The following is a 22990-nucleotide window of genomic DNA, read 5'->3' as shown; positions in this document are numbered from 1 at the left end:
TTACTTGTTGTGGACCTCTTACGCATGACTGCTTTTTATTTATCGGAGAACAATGTGTATGCATTTTGACAAGTTGAGTAGCCGTGTTATTTTGCGTGTTTTATTGTTGTTGGTGGTGATATGATTTTAAATGGTATGAGAGGGTGTACTCTTGAAAGTGGAATCTCTTTATCACTTTTGATATATGAAAGTCAATTTATGTTTCATTTTACATTTCAGATGACGTGTACTTGTAAAACTTTTCAATAAAACACAATGCTCTTATGTCTGTCAGGTTTGGGATTTATTGGTTACGAATGAAAGAATGAGCGCTTCCTTTGCAAAGTAATGTGTGACTTTTTTTTTCTGTATAAAATCATTTAAACAATTTAAACAGGTGAAAGTGGACAGACATTAAACTGAAGACACCCAAGACAGATGGCCTGTTGTCAAGATTTTAGTCAAAATAAGAGCCTGAAGTTGCCACATTTTCCTCGCTGACATGATAAACCAGCATGAAAAATTCTAAATCATATGTTTATTCATGTTTTCATACACATCAACCAGCTTTTAAACTCATGAATGAATATTTATTCAAAAAACAATATACATTTGAATCAGTTTAAACTCACGAAAGAATATTTAATAAAAAAAAACACAATATGCATTTGAAATCATCACAAGACAAAAAATCAAAAAAAATCTTTCATTCATACATCAGTGATCTGCAGGAATCTACACACACACACACACACACACGAGTATCGACCAACAAAAAGCAAACATATTTTTTATAAATGTCCCTCGGCAACGAAATGTTTCCCCAAGGAGCAAACCACCTCAGATACATGTGTAACCAGGGGTATAGATCTCCCTCTTGTCACAAACCAACTGGGTAAAAAAAACAAAAAACAACAACAACAAAAACCCATAGTAAGCATCACTTCTACTTTTCTCTAGATTTCTGGTAGTTTCACATGTCAAATACACATTACTTTGAACCAACAATACTTTTTCATACAATGTCCATGAACATGGAAATAAACGATTGTTATCATTGTGAGTGTCTGGATTATTACAGGAAAAATAGACAATTTGGCGGGTGTCCGTAAGTTATACATAATGTTAACAACCCCACCCCGATCCGAAATAAATAACAAACCTCATTTCCTCCCTGAAAAACAATGGCAGTACTCTCATAGAGCTGGATAAGGACAGGCAGTGACTATCACACTGTATACAACAGTATTGTTAACCCGTGACTGAAACGAGACAAGTGCAATGTGAGTTCAAAGTGCAGTTTACTAGTACTTTATGAAAACTCATCAGTTCTGTCATTATATTTTGCTGTTAACTCATTCCATACTGCCCGATGACTTCCTTCGTTATACTCTCTACTGGTCGTTTGTTTGTGTTACAAGAAAATATCTTTAAAAAAAATTGCAATTACATACAGCAGTGAAATTTTGTGATAATATAAAGAATTGAACGGACTAACATTTCGCAAAGTTTCAACGCACTCACTTAATTATTGACAATTTTGAAAAAAAATCTTGTTTTTCACAACTGACATAAAGGGGGTGAGTTTTTCTTGGAAAACAAATTTTTTAAATGTGGTCTTTTGAAACCATAGACACTTCCTAATTGTAGCAACTGAATGGGCAAATGGGTATGCACAGTGGATATCCACTACAGAATCAGTTTGCATTCGACTGAGCCACCGTACTTTCCTAAGTTTACGAGGACACCATCTTGTCGAGCGAGCAAGCGAGAAGGGTGACTGTATGCTCACATGTATTGTACTCAAACAAAGGGGCATTTTCAGCCACAATAAAAGTACAGACGCACTTTTGGGTGGTTTCGCACAAAAACGTTAACCTATGAACTACAAATTCTTAAACTCGCGGTACGCTGTAGCGTGCCACAGTACCGAAGCATTGTGCACATGAGGTACACTATCGCGTACCTTAGTATAGAAAGAGTTAAAGAAAAGTAATGCAATCCCAAGAGGAAGAAGTCCAGAGACTTGACACCCTGACCTGTAAGTGCAAGTCTTGCTTCTCAGTGAGGTGAGAGCCCATCACTGGCGTGCACACTTGCCAGCAGCAGTTAAGAAGTTAATTAATATCACTGAAAACAATTCAGAACAGCTACACACTGCCTTTTTATAATAACACACACACACAAAAAAATCTCATGCAACGGCTTTAACTCAGAAAGACAAAGATGTAAACTCATCTGTGGCAACACTCATCTTCACTGCAATCTTTTAAATTCAGTATGAAGACCCACCTTTTCCACTCCTGAATAATTCTCAACAGCTCATCCATTTCCAATATGAACTAAAATGACTATTAATGAGTGAGTGAGTCTTGATAGCTTCAGAAATTGTTGGTTGTATTTTTGATTGTGTACTATTTACAATTGTGTGCTATAATGACGTGTGTGTGTGTGTGCATGCGCGTGTGTATTGTGGGTCTGTGTGTGGAGGGGATGTGGGGGGGGGGGGGGGGGGGGGGGATAAATAATTTTTGATAATGTTTGGTATCTCGTGTTCAATTTTTTTGTTCCTTTTTGATATTTACATGTGTTTGTAAACGCCAAGGGCTTATTTTCAAGATTAGGCATAAATATTCATAATAATAATAATAATAATAATAATAGAGCTTTAATGTTCCATGTCAGCAGGAGCACAACGAACACAGCATGCTGATGGATGTGAATAAACGCAACACTATTGCTCAGCTAACAACAGCAGGAAGAAAAACATGATGAAGGTCGTATGGGAGGGGATGAGGAGAAGAGGACCATGTGGTGAACGGAGAGAAAACTACCTCCACAATGAGCACTGCAAAGTCCGGTGAATAACATGACTCGCTCTTCCTCCTATATACCTTCTCCACACAGACACACTTGTACACCGCATACATACACACACAAACACACACACATTCACCTTGTGAGCTCAGTCTGAGTCAATTATCTCTTGTCATAAAAACTCATTGAAAACATTCTTAAAATGAATGAAATGGTCATGGATACATACCTGTCCTTGCTTACACCTTCATGCCATATGACTCAACTTCAGTATGATTCATTCGTAACATATATATCACAAAATTCATAGTTAATAATTATGAGAAACACTGCTTAAAAGAGACACCTCAACCATTACAAACATCTGCACAAGATTTATTCAGATATTCCTATGTCATAATAAAAATTATCATTTCAGAGCCTCATTACATAACACACTCAAGCACACACAAATGCAACACACACACACACACACACACCAGAAAAAAGAAAGATAAGACAAAAACAACAACCCGCACAAATATGTGCATACTTCAGCACACACACAGACACACACACCAACACATACAAACGCATCCCCCACATACACACACAACACATACAGTGACACACACACAGAGTGACACACACACATACACACACAGTCACATACACACACACCAACACATACAAACACCCACACTCACATCACACACACAGACACACACACACACACACAGCACAGACACACACACAGCACAGACACACACACACAAGTATATCTAGCTCCCCTGCTCAAACTTCTCCTCCACATGTGAAGGGATCTTCACGCTGTGCAAATCCTCCATGCCTGCCTCTGGCTCATCGCTGATCAAAATGTCGATCACGTTGTGAATGCTCTCCCCGTTCTCCTCGTTCTTCTCCCACTTGTGGAGCTCCCGCAGTACCACGTACGTGTTCTTCTCCTTCACGAACCTCCTCCCCACCTTCGTACTGCACAGCTACACACAAAAAGGAAACAGTCACTTACAAATCATCCACGGTGGAGCGCTGGGCCTAGAGGTGAAAACTGTTCGCTGAGGTACAGAGAGATTGTCTTAGGGTTCAGGATCGAATCTCACACTCGCCAAGTATTTTCTCCCCCCTCCCCCCCCCAACCACCCTCCTCTGAACCCCATCTTGCTAGACACCGAATGGTGGTCTGAACGCTAGTGTGATACAGATGAGATGATAAACCGAGGTCCCGTGTGCAGCACGCACATTGCGCATGTAAAGAACTCATGGCAAAACCATTTTTTTGTTTCCACACTTATATATATAATTTTTGCAGACCCAGTTCTTGATTTGCTAATACTCCTAGGGAAGATAAATGTAAATTAGATAACACAAATGATAATGCATTGAGGAAGAGTGTGTGTGTGTGTGTGTGTGTGTGTGCGGGTGTGTGTGCAAGCATACATCCTTGTGTGTGCATGTATCTGTGTGAGCACATGTGTGACTTTGTGTGTGTGTGTGTGTGTGTGTGTGTGTGTGTGTGTGTGTGTGTGCATGCATGTGTGAGTGCAAGTGTACATACATTTATAAAATGCATTGCTGCATGGGGGTGGTGTGTGGGGAGAAGATGCTAAACGTTTTAAACCAACGCTTGGGAAACACACACAAACACACACCTTGTGTATTGACTTTATCAGCATGTTTCGCACTTCAGGGTCACGCTCCCTCTCCTTGGTGTCTGGGAGGTACTGCAGATCCAGAGGCAGTTTCTCCATGTCATCCTCGTCAAACTCCTCGGGGCCAGCTAACGGCAACAGAAGCCGTGGCAACAAATCCACCCCCTCACCGAGAAGCCAATCATGGAAATCTGGAGGAAAAACAGGAACAACTACAATTATCATAAATCATATCACAACAAATATCAGTAACATGCTGGAGTTAGTTATCTACTGCTGCTCACTCAGTAGTAACATGCTGGCACTGGAGAAATTTTCAGTTCTGTAATTACCGCTCACTAAATACTACACTTCTACCACAAAGATAGAAAATACACTGCTCTGCTAACATGTAAAATATATTCAATGCTGTGTCAAGCATATAAAGATAAGTATACTTGATCCTTGATACAAAGCTCTACCCGTAGAATTTGGCAAATCAAAATATAGAAGTATCTAAAAAAAAAAAAATCATATAGTATCATTTGCAGACACCCTGCCATTAACGCAAACAACAGACCTAGAGGAATCTGGTGATCACTTCGTTTGTGTGGTACCCCAGTGACTCTTTACACAGTAAAGACAGAAGAAGAAGGTATTCATTATCAATGTAAAAGGCTTCAAGTTCAGCAATGGCAAACAACTCACAATATTACGCACCAGCTCTGATCAGCGCCAACAATGGCTCTATTTGGGGACAGATAACTTAAGAAGATACTTATAATAAATCTGCAAGACTTCAGCTGCAGCAAACAACTCACCACATTCAAAGCAGCAGTTCTAAACAGTGCTTATATAAAACAACTCACCATACTCAAAACAGCAGTTCTGAGCAGTGCTCATAAAACAACTCACCATACTCAAAACAACAGTTACAAACAGTGCTTATATAAAACAACTCACCATACTCAAAACAACAGTTACAAACAGTGCTTATATAAAACAACTCACCATACTCAAAACAACAGTTACAAACAGTGCTTATATAAAACAACTCACCATACTCAAAACAGCAGTTTTTAACAGTGCTGATAAAACAACTCACCATACTCAAAGCAGTTCTTAACAGTGCTGATAAAACAACTCACTATACTCAAAGCAGCAGTTCTGAACAGTGCTCATATAAAACAACTCAACATACTCAAAACAGCAGTTCTGAACAGTGCTCATATAAAACAATTCACCATACTCAAAGCAGTAGTTCTGAACAGTGCCAATAAAACAACTCACCATACTCAAAACAGCAGTTCTGAACAGTGCTTATATAAAACAACTCACCATACTCAAAACAGCAGTTCTTAACAGTGCTGATAAAACTCACGATACTCAAAGCAGTAGTTCTTAACAGTGCTTATATAAAACAACTCACCATACTCAAAACAGCAGTTCTGAACAGTGCTCATATAAAACAACTCACCATACTCAAAGCAGCAGATCTGAACAGTGCTTATATAAAACAACTCACCATACTCAAAGCAGTAGTTCTGAACAGTGCTGATAAAACAACTCACCATACTCAAAACAGCAGTTCTGAACAGTGCTTATATAAAACAACTCACTGTACTCAAAGCAGCAGTTCTTAACAGTGTTTATATAAAACAACTCACCGTACTCAAAACAGCAGTTCTGAACAGTGCTTATATAAATTAACTCACCGTACTCAAAACAGCAGTTCTGAACAGTGCTGATAAAACAACTCACCATACTCAAAACAGCAGATCTGAACAGTGCTCATATAAAACAACTCACCACACTCCAAACAGCACTTCTGAACAGTGCTTATATAATACAACTCACCGAACTCAAAACAGCAGTTCTGAACAGTGCTCATATAAAACAACTCACCGTACTCAAAACAGCAGTTCTGAACTGTGCCGATAATGGCTTTGCAGGCGGACAGAGAGCTGGACACGGAGATGATGGGCAGCAGCTGCATGAGCAGCCGATCGGGCGGCACCATCAACCCTCGGCGCACGCATGGCACCTGCGTGAGGTTCATCAGCACGGTGGACACGGCGCTGAATGAGGGGCTCTTCTTGTTGTACAGGTCCCCCAGCCTCTGAACGAACTTGGCCAACCCTCCACGCTCCTCCTCTGACTCCATCACCACACGGGCCACAAACCTGGTTTTTTTTTTGTTTTTTTTTTTAAATAAACATTTTTTTATTCAAGTTTAAACATTAATAATTTATTAAGACATACAGACATACAAAAATAATATTTGTAATTATTATTGATGATATTACTTGTTATTATGCATAATTCAGGAAAACAACAACACAACATTGTTTCGATACATTTATACACAAAGAAAAACGAAAGAAAAAAGTCATACACACTGTATAAAAAAATGAATGAATAAATAAATGAAAAATGAAAATAAATAAAAGAACAAACGCTACATTTGTGGTTGTCTTTCCTCTCTGGTCTCTCTCTCTCCCCCTCTCTCTCATTTTACCCAGTATTGTGGGTATATATGAAAAACAACAACAACAACACATTCATCAAGACATCTGAGCAAATAAATCAAGTCTAGTGTCAAGATCAGTGTCCTGTGACACAGCCTTTAGCCAGTTTGTACAAGTATCTGAATGAGCATCATTAAATTTTGTGGGATCACGCATAGTTGGTATACAGCAAATACACTAAGTGGCACGTAACAAAGAGCAGACCACACCGATCCAGAACTTAACTTGCACAAAATACTAATGTGTTCAAAAATCTCCTTGACATGAACATCGATTTAAAAGAAAAATCTATTGACTTTGATGAATGAATTACAGTAAATGAAAACTTATGTGAATCCAACAAATAAATTAAGGAGACAGATATTGAAGGGGACATAAAAAAAGTCTGTGAGGCCTAGGCAGGCACTGCCAGTCCCTACACTACTACTACTACTACTACTACTACTACATACAACACTACCGTCAAAGCGGGCCACGTACCTGGCACAGTCGGCCACCCGGGTCAGGTTGGTCAGGACACAGCACAGCGACGTGTCCGTCGTCGCCGGGTCCAGGCACTGCTCCAACAAACGTGTCATCGCTTCTGTCATCGACAGCTCCAGTGACGGCTGCAGCAAAGCGAGCGCGGCACTCTCCTCCGCCGTCAGGTTGGTCATGATTTTGACTGCTTCCTTGGCAATGTGAGGGTTCTTGTCGGCCAGCAGCTGAAGCAGGCACTCCAGGAGTTTGCCGTGCTGAGTGATGAACGCACACCCTTCCTTGCTGCCTGTCATGCCCAGCACCTGCTGAACGGCCACCCCCCGAACGTCTGCCCGGGTTGAAGGGTTCAACAGTTCAAGGAGATCCGCTTCCAGGTTGTCTCCCATGATAGGTGTTTTTTTTTTTGTCAGGAAGCTTTCAAATCAAGAACTTCAGACCTGGTGACAGCAGGAAAACAAGATGATACCTTTACTCTGACTAGCCAAGAAATCAAACGTATTCATATATCAGTCATGGATTCAGTACAACTGTAGCAGTAAAGACTGAGAATCTAGACAAAACAAAATGTTATAAATGCCAAAGGTTAAATATATATAATATACAAACTAAAATAAACAGAAGTGCCTTACCCAAGTAAAACTATTTTCCAGTTTTTAAAAATGGAGATACAAAATCAACACCTGTATTTTGCCGATGAATTTTCATGTGGCTGGTGTAAGGGGCAGATACTTTGATAAAAAATTTAAGTACACACAAAAAACAAAAACAAAAACAAACAAAAAATCCTGAACAGAAATAACCATTAAGATTTGCATACATTGTTCATTATAAAAATCAAAATTGTATACTGTGTTTACTTTCACAGGTTTTAATATGTCAGAACGAACCATGCAGATTTCAATGTTGATGCAGTTTTTTGATGTCAGTCAATTTACTATTACTGTGTCAGACATGTTATCTGGGCATCCGGAGCAATCTGGGCATCTGGAGCAATCAGTATGAAAACCAAACTCCACATCTTCAACTCCAATGTGAAGTCAGTTCTGCTCTATGGATGCGAGACATGGCGGACAACACAGACGATGCAGCAGAAGATTCAGACATTATTCAACACCTGTCTGAGGCGCATCTACAAGATCCGATGGCAGGAGAAGATCTGAAACGAAGATCTGTGGGAGCGAGCGGGACAGGAACCAGTGGCCAAGCAGATATTGCGGAGGAAGTGGGGCTGGATCGGACACACCCTCAGGAAGCCAGCGTCCAGCATCACACGCCAAGCCCTGACCTGGAACCCGCAGGGAAAGAGGAAGAGAGGCCGGCCTCGAAACAGCTGGAGACGAGATACCGAGGCAGAGCTGAAGCAGCAAGGGACCAACTGGACTGGAATGGCCAGAACAGCCCAGAACAGAGTGCGATGGCGAGGGGTCGTCAATGGCCTATGCTCCACCAGGAGCGATGGGCAAAATGAATGATGAACGTGTCAGACATGTAATGATATTGTAGAACATGAAGAATTTGACATATCATTAATTGTACACAAGTAGAATGGTGGTTCAGTGGTAATACGGCTGAATAGGAAGCGAGGGAATATGTGCACACAGATTCTAATCCTACACTTGTATTTTCTTACCCTCCGCTGGACCTAACTTGAGTGGTGGTCTGGACGCTAGTCATCTGGGTGAGATGATAAACCGAGGTTCTGTGTACAGTATGCATTTAGTGCAAGCAAAAGAACTTACAACAACAAAAGGGTTGTCCCTGGCCAAATTCTGTAAAAGAAAATCCACTTTGATAGAAAAATATGTGTACACTTGCAGGCAGAAAGAAAGGCGGTGCTCTCAGTGTCTCAATGTAGTAATGTGCTCTCCCTGGAAAGAGCAGCCTGGATCTGTTGTGTCATGAGAATACAGTACATGTATCTGCCTGTATATACTGCAGTGACTGTTATAATCATAGCAGTGACACACACACACTGACACAGACATGCACACAAGAGTTTGCCAGTTTCGCCGCCAATGACTGTCATCCAGTATCTTGTGCTTCAATGTTGTTTTAGTGTTTAGTGTTAAGGTTAAGTAAACTCATTGTTCCCTGTGATTCATTTTTTATGTTCCTGCACAAAGAACAGTTCTATCTCCAAACTTGCTGACTACTGTTGTATCAGTAGACAATATTGACGAACTATATAAACACACACTGCCTGAGTGTGTATGTGTATATGCCTAAAATCTGACTGAATGACACAGGAAACAAATGATGAGCACGTAACAGCAGCCGTCAGTTGGCTCTACCCAGGTAGGCAGCCTGTTGTGCAAATGACCCCACATCTGTAAAGTGCTCAGAACTTGGTCTCCAACCAAGGATAGGGGCTATGATGATGGAGTCTCCCATCGGTCCGACGGATGAGTAGGCAGGCAGGCTTATCTGTCGTGTGTCCTCATATGGAAGAAGAGGCCGATTCTGGATGCGCAGCACTTCCCACAGGTGTTACAAAGGAAAACGTCTTCAGAAGTTGAGCCCTGCTTCCTTCGCTCACGGTTCTCCTTAATGGCCAGCATTCTCTTGTTTTCAAACGTCTTTATGCCACTAGAACACAGCATCCTCCAGCGACAGCGGTCAAGGGCATCAGTTTCCCAGGAAGCGATGTCTATGTCACAGGCTTTGAGGTTTGTCTTCAAGGTGTCCTTGAAGCACTTGCAGGGTCTTCCAAGTTCACGGTGGCCTTCCTTCAGCTGGCCATACAAAAGCATCTTCGGGATCCTGCTGTCTGTCATGCAGACAACATGTCCTGTCCAGCATAGCTGACACTTGATCAGAAGGCTTTTGATAGTGGGAGGGAGGGGGGGGGGGGATATATAAGTATCCATATCAATCAACATTTCACAAAAAAATCCTAATCAGATCCTTCACCATTCTAACCCCTTAACACTACAGCATATGGGTTATCGTGCTGTGTTGACATACACTGTTGTCCCAATACTACACACATTCTGTTTTGCCTAGTATATATATATATATAGCAGTAAAGTCATCTGCAAAGCAGGAACTGCAGAATTCATTACCTAGAACTCCTTGGTGTGGGATGGCAGGGAAGAGTGTGTTGGTGTGTGAAAATGGGTGAAAGAGGGGAAGGTGTACTGTGACCTGTATTCTGAGTGTGTGCGTGTGTTTGTGTGTGTGTATGAATGTGTGTGTACATATATGTGTGTGTATATCATATATGTGTGTGTCAATGTGTCTGTGTGTACATGTGTGTGTGTGTGTGTCTGTAACTGTGTGTGTGTGTGTGTCTGTCTGTAGCTCTGTGTGTGTGTGTTTTGTACTCAGAGAGTGTGTGTGTGTGTGTGTGTGTGTGTGTGTGTGCCTGTGTGTGTCTGTGTACATATTATGTTGTGTGTGTGTGTGTGTGTGTGTCTGTGGCTGTCTGCGTGTGTGTGTGTGTGTTGATGGCAGAAACCAATTATTTGGCATTGATTTCTTGCTAATGCTTTGTAATCATGTTTCATCAAAGTAACTGTGAGCGCATACATAATTATAGTAATCACACACACACACACACACACACACACACACACACACACACACGCATGCGCACTAGAGTTTTCCGGTTTCACAACCAACGGTTACTGTTTAGTCTCAAAAGTCTACTGTTTGGTAAAATTGTCCAGTTATCTTCATTACAACTGAGATCAGAACTCAACTGAATAAGCAGAAACTCTCTATTGTTACCGTAAGAAATCTGCAGAGGAAAGTCAACACAAGAATGTGTCGAACCTGTTCGTTTCAGTCTAATGAGACAACGCGATGTCAACACTTATGTTGAAGAATGCCTCTTTCCACGTGAAAACGACAAGCGGAAGCCACTGGAGCTACCGGAAGTTTTGTCTCAAAACTGAGAACGAAAGAAGAATACTCTTCCGGTCATTTACGGGTCTGCTAAAACGGCATCATGATATTTAAAATCCGCATTTCCGTGTCATTGCACCCTCGATCTATACATGGTTGAAAAGCTGCTTTTAACCAGACTAGTGGGAATTACTCTAATTCCTGTAGCTCCAGGAAAAGCGTACGTTATGTGATCGAGTACCAGCCCGGCGACCACACAGGTCCGTATCAGGACCGCTGGAAACACTGCATGTCAACGTAGAATTTGAAGAAAAAACAAATAAGGAAAAGAAAATTAGGTTTAAGTACAGCCATATTCACTAGTACACGTATAACCTGGAATGGAATGATATACTCTATACTGACATATTCCACGTCTTTTTTTTTCTGAAGCCACGGGAAAAAAAATCGTGATTGTGCATTATACATACACTAAACAAACAAAAAAGACACCGGGCAAGTCAGTCACACGGCTACGCGCTAATATGAACGGCACAGCATCACTCGTAAAAACGCCCTGTTATCAATTCAAGTAAAAGACAATTAACCAAAAATATCCAAGGCTTTCGGCAGACGGAGAAATGCCAGCGTATTGGTGAACGGGCGCAGTATGAAACAGTACGGGACGTATGGAACGACAGATTCAGAAGAAAACGAAAGAGCCAGACACAACTGAAGAGATCGATATATATATATATATATATAAAGCTGCATATTGTCATAACAGTTTTCACTGTATGAAGTCTGGGCTGTTCTCCCACGGGAGAGCGCGCTGCCACAGTGCAGCACCACCCTTTTTTCTTTTTCTTTTCTCTCTGTTTCAGAGTTTTTACTGATCATTTATCTGCCGTCTGCAAATGTATTTTACTTCCAACGTGGATTTTTCCACATAATCTGCCAGGGACAACCCGGCCTTTGTTGCCGTGGGTCTTTAACGTGCGCAAAATGCATGCTGCGTACGGGACCTCGGCTTATCGCCTCATCCGAACACAGACACTAATATCTAGTGTCCATGATCCGAATGACTAGCGTCCAGATCACCACTCAAGTAGGACGGTCTAGTTCGGCCAATAGCACCTTCTAACCGCGCCGGGTTCGGCCCTGACTGCTGAAGACAACTGAGATACCGGGATTTGTTTGCAAACAAGCAGTATGTTAATGTCCTAATTTCAGGTGCGCGGAAAAAGGAAGTTTTGACTTTCTGTGCTGTCGACAGTCGTCAACTGCTTGCGCGGTGGCACGCAAGGGACATCATGCTTTTCAAAAGGGGCTCATCACGAAGCAGTTACTACCCTTCCTGTAGAGCCAGTGCTTTGCAAAAATACCCTCCCATTCCCCCTCCAAGTAATCCAAGTGGAAGAGACTTGTACAGCTATTATGGCAAAAAGTGCAAGTAATAGGACTGTTTTGATGGCAATCGATGACAGCGAATTTTCGGAGTTTGCCTTTGACTGTAAGTTGATCGTGACGATTGTTAGCTTTATAAATGTCACTCACACATCAGCCTAGAATTTCTGAAGAAATTAAATTAATCAGTGTAAGCCCATCTCATTCCTAGCAACGGAGTGGGCTCGGTATGGTATAGATAGTTCAGGGCGCGCATTTGAATTGTGCAGGTTGTAATCTGCTTTGTACTGCTTTCTGTTTTTACTCAGTCAAACTAGTTAGTCATGAATATAAATAATGATAGTCGTATCCGACTATGACCATCAGAGCAGCAGAAGATGCTGCTGCTGTCCCGACGATCTGGGCTAGAATTTGGACAGAAAAGTGTTTTGCCCAAGGCACATCGCCACTCTCTCGGCTTAGAGGGCTTCGGGTTGTCGGTGTTGGGATGGTCCGCATAGTCCAAATAGCCCCCAATGCTGCTGCACTAAGAGCCAACCTTTGTGCATTCGTACTTCCTAGTTCATGAGTCACATTCTTTCAGAAAATTAAATTTCCGTTGCAGTGGAGAAACCAAAAACTTATCGCACAGCTCCCATTCTGTGGTGAATATCATTGCCAGTGTCAGACATATATCCAGATTATGCTGTCTTAATGCAAGATCATTTTGCAGGACTTGATAACCTATGTAATTAGTAAGTTGCTCCAAACAGTTGATTCGTAAGTGTTACAGAATGAATTTATCAACTCTTTGAAAATGGAAATGCTGTTTCATCTGATATGAATTTGATAAATTCATTGAAACAAACATGCGTTGATTTTTGCTTCCAGTCTATGCCCAGCATGTACGAAAGGACAGAGATGATCTTGTTCTGGTCCATGTATCTGAGTTTACTTCATTGGTGAATGCACGTAAGTTTCTTTCATTTTCTTAATATTTTCATATATATATATATATTTTTTTAAAATAAATTAAATATAATCAGTTAATCTACTGTATTGTATTGTGTTAGTCTTTTGTCACAACAGATTTCTCTGCAATTTGGGCTGCTCTGCTCTGCATGGGAGTGTATGTTGCTACTGTGCAGTGTTGTCCATATTTTTTTCTTTTTTCTTTTCTGCCTACGTGTGTATTTGTTTTCATATCATACAAATATATATATATATATATATATATATATATATATATTTGTATTTGTATTTCTTTTTATCACAACAGATTTCTCTGTGTGAAATTCGGGCTGCTCTCCCCACAGAGAGCGCATTGCTACACTACAGCGCCACCCATTTTTTTTAGTATTTTTCCTGCGTGCAGTTTTATTTGTTTTTCCTTTATGTTTGCCAGGGACAACACTTTTTATTTATTTTATTTTATTTTTAGGAGAAATCAGTGGATGCGTAAAATTTCTGCAAATGAGCAGGATAGTCTCAGCATCCTTGGAAGGTTCTTTCCCACTTTTTTTTTTTTTTTTTGTTGTTGTCCTCTCTGGGTTTTTTTTTCTTTTTTTTTCTTTCTTTTTATTCCTTGCCAGGGACAACACTTTCGTTGCCATGGGTTCTTTTTCATGTCAACATTGATTTTATTACTTGAGTATTTGTGTTGCATATTTTAATGAGTTTGCATATTTTAAAAGTGACTGTGCTTGACTGTTATATATATATAGAAGAAAAGAAATAGAAGCCAAAAGAAAAAGAAAAAAAGTGAAATTACAGACAGTAAAGTTGCTTTTGTCTTTATCACATACCATTTCCATTTTAAACTCATTTTTAAAGAGAGTTTTATTTCTTTTAAATGAAATTATGATTTTACTAAGGTACTCACTGTACTGTATTAAGATTTTATTATTTTATTTGTTTATTTTATGTCATATTTCATCTTTTACCTGCACATCTTCATAATGATTTGTTATGTGGTATTAGCTATTCATTTATTAATTTGATTAATGTGTTATATGACATGTTTTCTTCATATGTGGTCTACATTAATTTCTAAAAAGCAGTTGTACATTATTATCTTCGTTATATGTATATTTTTGAGCGAGTGCTCCGTACACATGCTTAGCTTCTGTTGTACTTTAGTGTCAGTAATATATGTGTTTTTCTTATCTAGTCAACATCAGACTCACCAGTTTCATTACATTAGTTATTGTGTTGCATATTTTGATGAATGTTCTTGTTCTACAAATGATTGTGCTTTGTGTGTTTAATGTTATATGTACTGGATCCAAAAGACAAATTTCTTTGTATAGACAAACAATAAGGTTGTATCTGATCTTAAATGCATACTAGTTTACTACACATTGGACCTTGGTTTATTGTCTCATTCCAAAAGCTAGCTTCCAGACCACGCCTCAAGGTCTAGTAGAGGGTAGAAAATACTGCTGAATGTGGGATTCGATCCTGTGTGCTTATATTCTCTTGCTTCCTAGGTGGACATGTTATCACTAGGCCACCACCATTTATGGCCAGAGGTGAATAAACTGAGATCGAAATATATATGTACACAACTGATCAAATGGTTGCACCGTTTTTTTTTTTTCTTCTTTGCAACAGAAAACATGTAGTAAAATGATGATAAAAATAATCTATGCTTTTTTTTGTGGTCAGAATTGAAATGGCTTTGTATTGCATGGCCAGGTGTGCGCACATGTATTGACTATGCAGTACACGCACACTCACACACACACACACACACACACACACACACACACATGTATTGACTATGCAGTACACACACACACACACACACACACACACACACACACACACACACACAATGGTCATGCAAATTCACACAACTGCATAAATTTAATTGGGAAATTGAGTGAGGTGAAGAAAAGCGAAAGCTACTTTTACTCTCAATGTTATAATTCAGTGGCACATAATTGGAACCATTGAACCATTGCAGTGGTTCCAGTTGAGTATCTTTGTCTTTTAAAATGGAAAAAAGTACTTTTTTGTTTAGTGGAAAACTCATTTTAAAAATAAACCTTACCAATGACAGTAGTATGCCCTTTCTGTATACTTTTTTTTGTGGGAAAAAACAAGAAGCCTTAGAGATGTCTAAATTCTAGCCATTTTCAGATTTTGTAAATACTGCTGAAAAGTATCCTGCATCATAATGTTATTATTGATAAATTAAAAATAAGTTTTTGTGAAGACTAGCCTCTGTTTAAGGATCTCACTGTCAGTAACTTAGTGAATGCATTGATGATCGTACGATGTGTTAAAAGAAAGGGGTATGTATGCTGTCGCACATGTGTTTGTGTGTGTGCGTATCTCTGTGTGTGTGTGTTTGTGTGTGTGTGTGTGTGTGTGTGTGTTTGTGTGTGTGTTTGTGTGTGTGTGTGTTGTAAATAAACTGTTATTATTTCTGAATTTTATTTTATTTTTTAAATTGAACTTACACATTTTATTTCACTCTTTCTTCAAGTTTAACTCACTCAGTACGGCCAGTCCTCTCTTCTCCTCTACACAGACCCCTCGGATGTCCAGTGGGTGTCTGAATGACCCAACCTTTAGCTTCCGTCATCAGAATTGTGGTATTCTCTGTCAACATTCACCTCTTCAGTATAGGAGCCTTCCGCTTGCAATATTTTGATGATGGTAATTGGGGTGAAATGCTGTTAATGTCGTCCCTTTCGCCGTTCGTATGGAGAGAGTTAAAGCATTAGGATGAGCTCTGTGTGTGCTTGTGTGTTACAGCAGCGTTGTTGACTGATCCAGTGGTGGTGAAGGAGCTGGTCAAAGAAGAAGAAGAAAACGTGAAATGCCTGGTTGACAAGTACAGCAAGAAACTGAAGCCTCTGCATGTATGTTTGCGTTTCCAAGATGTGTTGTTTATTTTGCGTGACCCAAGTGATGGTGTTGGTAGAAAAGCTTGAACAAATAGACCAGTTGAACTGGAAGCACTATTGTATTGTATCATACTCTATTGAATCGTATAATAATAATAATAATTGTATTTGTATTTCTCTTTTTATCACAATAGATTTCTCTGTGTGAAATTCGGGCTGCTCTTCCCAGGGAGAGCAAATACAAATACATGTCACTACCATGCAGCACCATTCATTTTGTTTTCTGTTGTCTACCTGCAAGTGTATTATTTTGTATCCCTATCACATTCGGGTATTTCTGCAGAATTTTGTCAGAGACAGCCCTTTTGTTTGTTGCCGTAGGTTCTTTTATATGTGCAAAGTGCATGCTACACCTTGGTTTATCGTCTCATATTGAATGATAAGCATTCAAACAACCACTCAAGGTCTAATGGAAGGGAAGCAGATGCTGGCGGGTGTGGGACTCGATCTGATGCCTTCAGATTCTCTCGCTTCCTAGGCAGCAGACGCTTTGCCACTAGGCTACCACTCATGCAGTTGTTTTGACCAGCAAAAGAATAATTCCACCAATATTACGATAAGCGGTTAGCATTATGGAGGGTTTGGAGAGTGAAGGTTCGAACCCCCGTCAGATTCTGGTGTTGGGTCTCGTGGGTCTGTTTGACCCATAGGAATTCAGTGTGGCAGAATCGGTGAGGTGTTTTGGTCCAGTGCTCAACGGGCGCACAACCAAGTGGTTAAAGCATTGGACTTTCAGTCTGAGGGTCCCGGGTTTGAACCACGGTGACAGCGCCTGGTGGGTAAAGGGTGGACATTTTTACGATCTCCCAGGTCAATATATGTGCAGACCTGCTAGTGTCTGAACCCCCTTAGTGTGTATACGCAAGCAGAAGACCAAATACGCACGTTAAAGATCCTGTAATCCACGTCAGCGTTTGGTGGGTTATGGAAACAAGAACATACCCAGCATGCACACCCCCGAAAGCGGAGTATGGCTGCCTACATGGTGGGGTAAAAACGGTCATACATGTAAAAGCATACTCATATATATATACGAGTGAACGTGGGAGTTGTAGCCCAGAAACGCAGAAGAAGAAGGAGGTCCAGTGCTCACCAGTGATTAGGGTTCGAGGCCCTGTTTTGCCCTGGTGTTGTGTTCTTTGGAAAGGCACTTGATGTGTTTTTTTTAATTCTGATTTTTCTCACGGAGCGGGTACCTGACTTTGGTTGGGGTAAGTTAACTCACTCTGGACTAGTTCTCTCCCTTGCGTTTCCCTACAGACGACCCATTTGTTAGGGTTAGGGAAAAAACCCAAAAAAAACCAAAACATAAAGTAACTGAATGAAACTCACTGTACTTGACCCACTGACCCCTCCCCTCACGTCGTGTGAATGCCTACCCCCCTCCCTCTTCACTGCTCTCAGAAGCTGAATCACTATCAGTACCTACTTGCTGGTAGCTTTTTTAACTACAGATACTTTATTCAAAGTCTTCATCATCCTCGTTGATGTCGAAACCTTTAGTTTGAAGCATTTCAGTCACTTCAGCCGTGGTAAAAGCCACTGTCGTAATCTAGTTTGCTCCAAAAATTTCCACTTGTATTGCCTGCGACACCATTTTCGATACATATGCAGAAGAGCTTTCTCTTGTGGGGTCCTGAACTCGCTGGCTTGCTGCGGAGTTTGTTGTTATGGAATCTCATGAAGAAACTTTCCATTCGACCCTTGACACGTTCACAATGCCCGGTGTATCTGCGATTTTTATGCTACCCCATGAGGAAAACGTGGACACATTTTTAATTGTCGAAACCGCTGTAGTGTTCCGTCATCCGGAATGCTACCTTACGTCAGGAACGCTATAGCGTTCCATTGTCCGGAGTGAGTTAAAAATGTCAGAAGGAGAAGATTTTGGCCTGGCCACCTTCTTATGCAGAGTTTTATACACAGTTGGATATGAAATCATTGTCGTGTTGGTCGCAAAAGGCTGTGAGACTTTTAACCTATTTACCTTAAATCATAGTAAAGGTGACACAGGAATCAGTTTAAAAAAAATAATATTTCATTGCATGCAGCAAAATAAGGCCAAATGAATACGCTTAATAGCCAAAAAAAGCGTAAGACGAGACAGAGCGTAAACCTGACAAAATGGCGTGGAGAGCCTTGGCCAAAGGAATGATTCAGCGCTTATAGCTTTTAGAGGCGTTTGATTGGCTGAGAAGCGGACCGGGGCAAGACGGCTCGTCTTTTCACTGTTAGCCGCGCAAAATTTGGCCAAGCAGAGCAAACCGATAGGCCTAGTTTGCATCAGTTTGACATGGTAAGTATATGTAACACCAAACATGGAGTATAATACAAACTCCTCCTTTTCATTGACATGTCAAGAGTGGTGGTCTTTTGGATGCGGTGATAAACATTGGTTCAGTGTGCAGTGACATTCTCAGAGCACAGAAAAGAACCCATGGCACCTGTCATACAAATACACACTGGCAGACAGACAGACAGACAGACAGACAAACACACACACACTCACACACACACGCATATGCAAACATACAGATGCAGACACACAAGATACACAGGCAGATGCACACAAACATTCAGACACACAAGCACAGAGAAACAAACACACAGAGACAGAAACACTGTCATGCACACACACAACACAAACACAGACACACACACAGAGATAATGCAATAAAGTATGTGCATCACATTTACCAACTTTCTTTATCAGCAGGCAGACACTAGCACAAATATACACACACCAACACACACACACACAAACACACACATACAGACAACACACACACACACACACACACACACACACACACACACACACACACACACACACACACACACACACACATACAGACATACAGACAACACACACACACACACACACACACACATACATACAGACAACACACATACACACACACAGACATACATACACACACAGGCACACACAGACAACACACACACACACACACACACACACACACACACACACACACACACACACACACACACACAAGCACAGGCAGAAATAGCAGTTGGACACACACATCACATGCACAACAGGCTGTGTACCTGGGTAGAGCTGATTGACGGCTGCCATTGGACACTCTTCGTTTGTTTCCAGTGTCGTTCAATCAGATTCCAGGTACGCACACATACACACTCAGACATGTAACATTTTACTTGTATGACCGTTTTGTATATTTACCCCACCACATAGGCAGCCATACTCTGTTTTCGGGGGGGTGCATGCTGGGTGTGTTCTTGTTTCCATAACCCACTGAACGCTGACATGGGCTACAGGATCTTAAACATGCATATTTGATCTTATGGTTGCGTATACACATAAGGGGGTTCAGTCACAAGCAGGTCTGCACATATATGTTGACCTGGGAGACTGGAAAAATCTCCACCCTTTACCCACCAGGCGCTGTTGCCGAGATACAAACCCAGGATCCTCAGATTGAAAGTCCAGCGCTTTAACCACTTGGTTGAATGTGTGTCTTCATGTTTTACATTTATTTGCTTATTCATCATTGTTGTCTTATTTATTTATTATTATTATTTTTTTATTATTATCATTACTACTTCCCTTTTTTTTTATATCATAATTATTATTTATTTATTTATTTATTTATGTAAGCTTATCTATTATTTATTCACCTTTTTTTTTTTCTCAAGGCCTGACTAAGCGCGTTGGGTTACGCTGCTGGTCAGGCATCTGCTTGGCAGATGTGGTGTAGCGTATATGGATTTGTCCGAATGCAGTGACGCCTCCTTGAGCTACTGAAACTGAAACTGAACCACTTGGCTATTGTGTCCGTCAGGATTGTTGATCAAATGTTACTGTCAATTTGGGTTGTTGTTTTTTTTGTGTGTGTGGATTAAGTGTTACTATCATTGTTAGTGTGGAGCATGTTGTTTTATCATCGCCAGGCTGGAGCCAAGGTGAAGCAGATGGCGGGGAGGGTGGGGGAGGCCATTGTCCTGGCCGCCAAGGAGGAAGGAGCCTCGCTGGTCGTCATGGGAACGCGGGGCATGGGTCGAGTGCGGCGCACCCTGCTGGGCAGCGTCAGCGACTACGTCCTGCACCACTCCCACGTGCCCGTGCTCATCTGTCGGCACCAGGACCATCAGGTGGAGCACCTCCACTGAGACGACAGACAGACAAGGCTGGGCAGGGCAGGGCAGGGCAGGGCAGGGCAGGGCTCGAGTCACTCAGCCATGTTGCACATGAGTGATGATCTTTGCAGTGCTAAGTTAAGTTCGCTAAGTGCTATGCATGTTCCGCTTCTTCTCCGAGTTGTTCGGCCATGTTGCACATGAGTGATGATCTTTGCAGTGCTAAGTTAAGTTCGCTAAGCGCTATGCATGTTCCGCTTCTTCTCCGAGTTGTTCAGCCATGTTGCACATGATCGATGATCTATGCAATGCTAATTAGAATTTGCTGAGCGCTAAGCACTTTCCTCTTCTTCAACTTCTTCTTTGTGCTAAGTTTGCTGAGTGGTAAGCACGTTCCTCTTCTTCACCTACTTCTTTGCTTGTATTCATGAGTTGGCTTTTATTTGTATTCCTGTTTGTTTTTGTTTTTTTACCCATACCGTCTCTAGGCTGTCATACTCTGTTTTCGAGGGGATGCGTGCCAGGTATATTCTTGTTTGCATAACCCGCCGAATGCTGATGTGGATTACAGGGTCTTTAATGTATGTGTTTGATCTTCTCTGTGTGTGTATGCACATGAGGGGGGTTCAGGCACTGGCAGGTATGCACATCTGTTGACCTGGTAGATCGGAAAAATCTCCACCCTTTACCCATCAGGCGCCGAGACCGGGATTCGAACCTGGGACCCACAGATTGAAAGTCCGTTGCTTTAACCACTCGGCTGTAGCGCCTGTCAAGCACGTTCCTATCCCTTAGGCTAAATCCATAGGCTTGGGAACAGTCTTATCTCTAAAGCAAACTTAGCACTGCATAGATCATTCATGCACCCTAGCCCTGGTGTTGCAGAAATCTCCACGGGTACCGTGGCGGTGGTGCTGTATGTTCTGTAAAGAAAAAGATGATTTTGATGGAGTGCTTAAGACACAGGTTGGCTTGGGTCACTGGAGTGGAAAATTCTCCACAGGTACGCAGCACTGTATGTTCCATAGAGAGGAAATGGATGAGGTTGATTTAAAAAGAAAAGCAAACGATGAAGACCCACTTTTCTACTTGGTTGTGAAAATTTATTGCTGGTTGTTTTTTTTGGTTGTTTTTTTTTGCTGTAGCTTCTACAGTGACATATCAGTCATGCTGCACAGAAAAATAATAAGAAGAAAAAAACAAGGACAGTTTATTGCAGAGTAGCTTTAAGATAATTCCTCCATCCCAACCATCGAAAGGACAGTTTATGTGGAATAGCTTTGAGTAATTCCCTTTCAACCATCAAAGGAACAGTTTATTGCAGAGTAGCTTTGAATAATTCCCTCTTGACCATCGAAGAAACAGTTTATTGCAGAGTAGCTTTGAATAATTTACCTCCTAAAAACCATCCCATGGTGGTGTGGTGATATTATCGTAGGAATGAGTTGTTTTGCACGGCTACTGTTTCCCCTCTTCCTTTTCACGATAGGTCTTGTTATAGGAAGTTTGAGGACGTGTGTGTGTCGTGGGATTCTTCTTCTTCTTCTTCTGCGTTCGTAGGCTGCAACTCCCACATTCACTCGTGTGTACACGAGTGAGCTTTTACGTGTATGACTGTTTTTACCCCCACCATGTAGGCAGCCATACTCAGGATGTTTTCGGAGGTGTGCATGCTGGGTATGCTCTTGTTTCCATAACCCGCCGAACGCTGACATGGATTACAGGATCTTTAATGTGCGTGTTTGATCTTCTGCTTGCAGTAAACACACGAAGGGGGTTCAGGCACTAGCAGGTCTGCACATATGTTGACCTGGGAGATCGGAAAAATCTCCACTCATTACCCACCAGTAGCCATTACCGAGATTCGAACCTGGGACCGTCAGATTGAAAGTCCAGTGCTTTAACCATTCGGCTATTGCGCCCGTTGTGTCGTGGGATGAGTCAGGGTCTGTAACTTGGTAGCCGTTCCATGTAGTGTACTCATTGTTACTTTTTCTTGCTAACTTTAAAAAAAAAAAAAAAAAAAAAAAAAAAAAAAAAAAAATCCATTCCCACCTTATATTCTTAACAAGTTGATGATCCCAATGTTTTTTTCCCCCATCTATTTGTTGTTGCTTTTCTCTCTCTCTTTCTCTTAGCTTTTGTGTGTGTTTATGTGTGGTTGCCTGTCTGCATGCCACTTTCCATGGACTATATACAATAATCATTTAGTGTTTGTACGATCTGTATCCTTAGAATATACAACAATCATACTTTTGATATATAAAATACTGTCTGTAATCTCATTTGGTTTATTATGTGGCACAGC

At 41.1% G+C, this 22990-nt stretch overlaps 2 protein-coding genes across 6 annotated transcripts; one reads left to right on the top strand and one right to left on the bottom strand.

Annotated features, from left to right (window-relative positions):
- Positions 1 to 480: 480 nt before the first annotated feature.
- Positions 481 to 12530, bottom strand: LOC143288398 (protein HGH1 homolog). 5 transcript variants are annotated; one of them, XM_076596820.1, is made up of 5 exons: positions 12395 to 12530; positions 7433 to 7869; positions 6330 to 6607; positions 4446 to 4636; positions 481 to 3776 (listed from the first exon to the last, which is right to left on the bottom strand). In XM_076596820.1, exons 2-5 carry the CDS (start codon positions 7816 to 7818, stop codon positions 3558 to 3560), a joined length of 1074 nt encoding a protein of 357 aa, XP_076452935.1. In that variant the 5' UTR covers positions 7819 to 7869; positions 12395 to 12530; the 3' UTR covers positions 481 to 3557. The 5 variants fall into 5 exon arrangements, with proteins under 5 accessions (XP_076452935.1, XP_076452936.1, XP_076452933.1 ...); XM_076596821.1 differs by lacking the exon at positions 12395 to 12530 and adding an exon at positions 11503 to 11827; XM_076596818.1 differs by lacking the exon at positions 12395 to 12530 and adding an exon at positions 11162 to 11422.
- A 108-nt stretch (positions 12531 to 12638) lies between these two features.
- Positions 12639 to 22704, top strand: LOC143288072 (universal stress protein YxiE-like). The gene is made up of 4 exons (XM_076596342.1): positions 12639 to 12770; positions 13535 to 13615; positions 16409 to 16515; positions 20497 to 22704. Exons 1-4 carry the CDS (start codon positions 12695 to 12697, stop codon positions 20713 to 20715), a joined length of 483 nt encoding a protein of 160 aa, XP_076452457.1. The 5' UTR covers positions 12639 to 12694; the 3' UTR covers positions 20716 to 22704.
- Positions 22705 to 22990: the final 286 nt, after the last annotated feature.

This window comes from Babylonia areolata, chromosome 12, assembly GCF_041734735.1.
Source record: "Babylonia areolata isolate BAREFJ2019XMU chromosome 12, ASM4173473v1, whole genome shotgun sequence".
NCBI lineage: Eukaryota > Metazoa > Mollusca > Gastropoda > Neogastropoda > Buccinidae > Babylonia > Babylonia areolata.
This window is presented reverse-complemented; position numbering and strand designations above follow the sequence as displayed.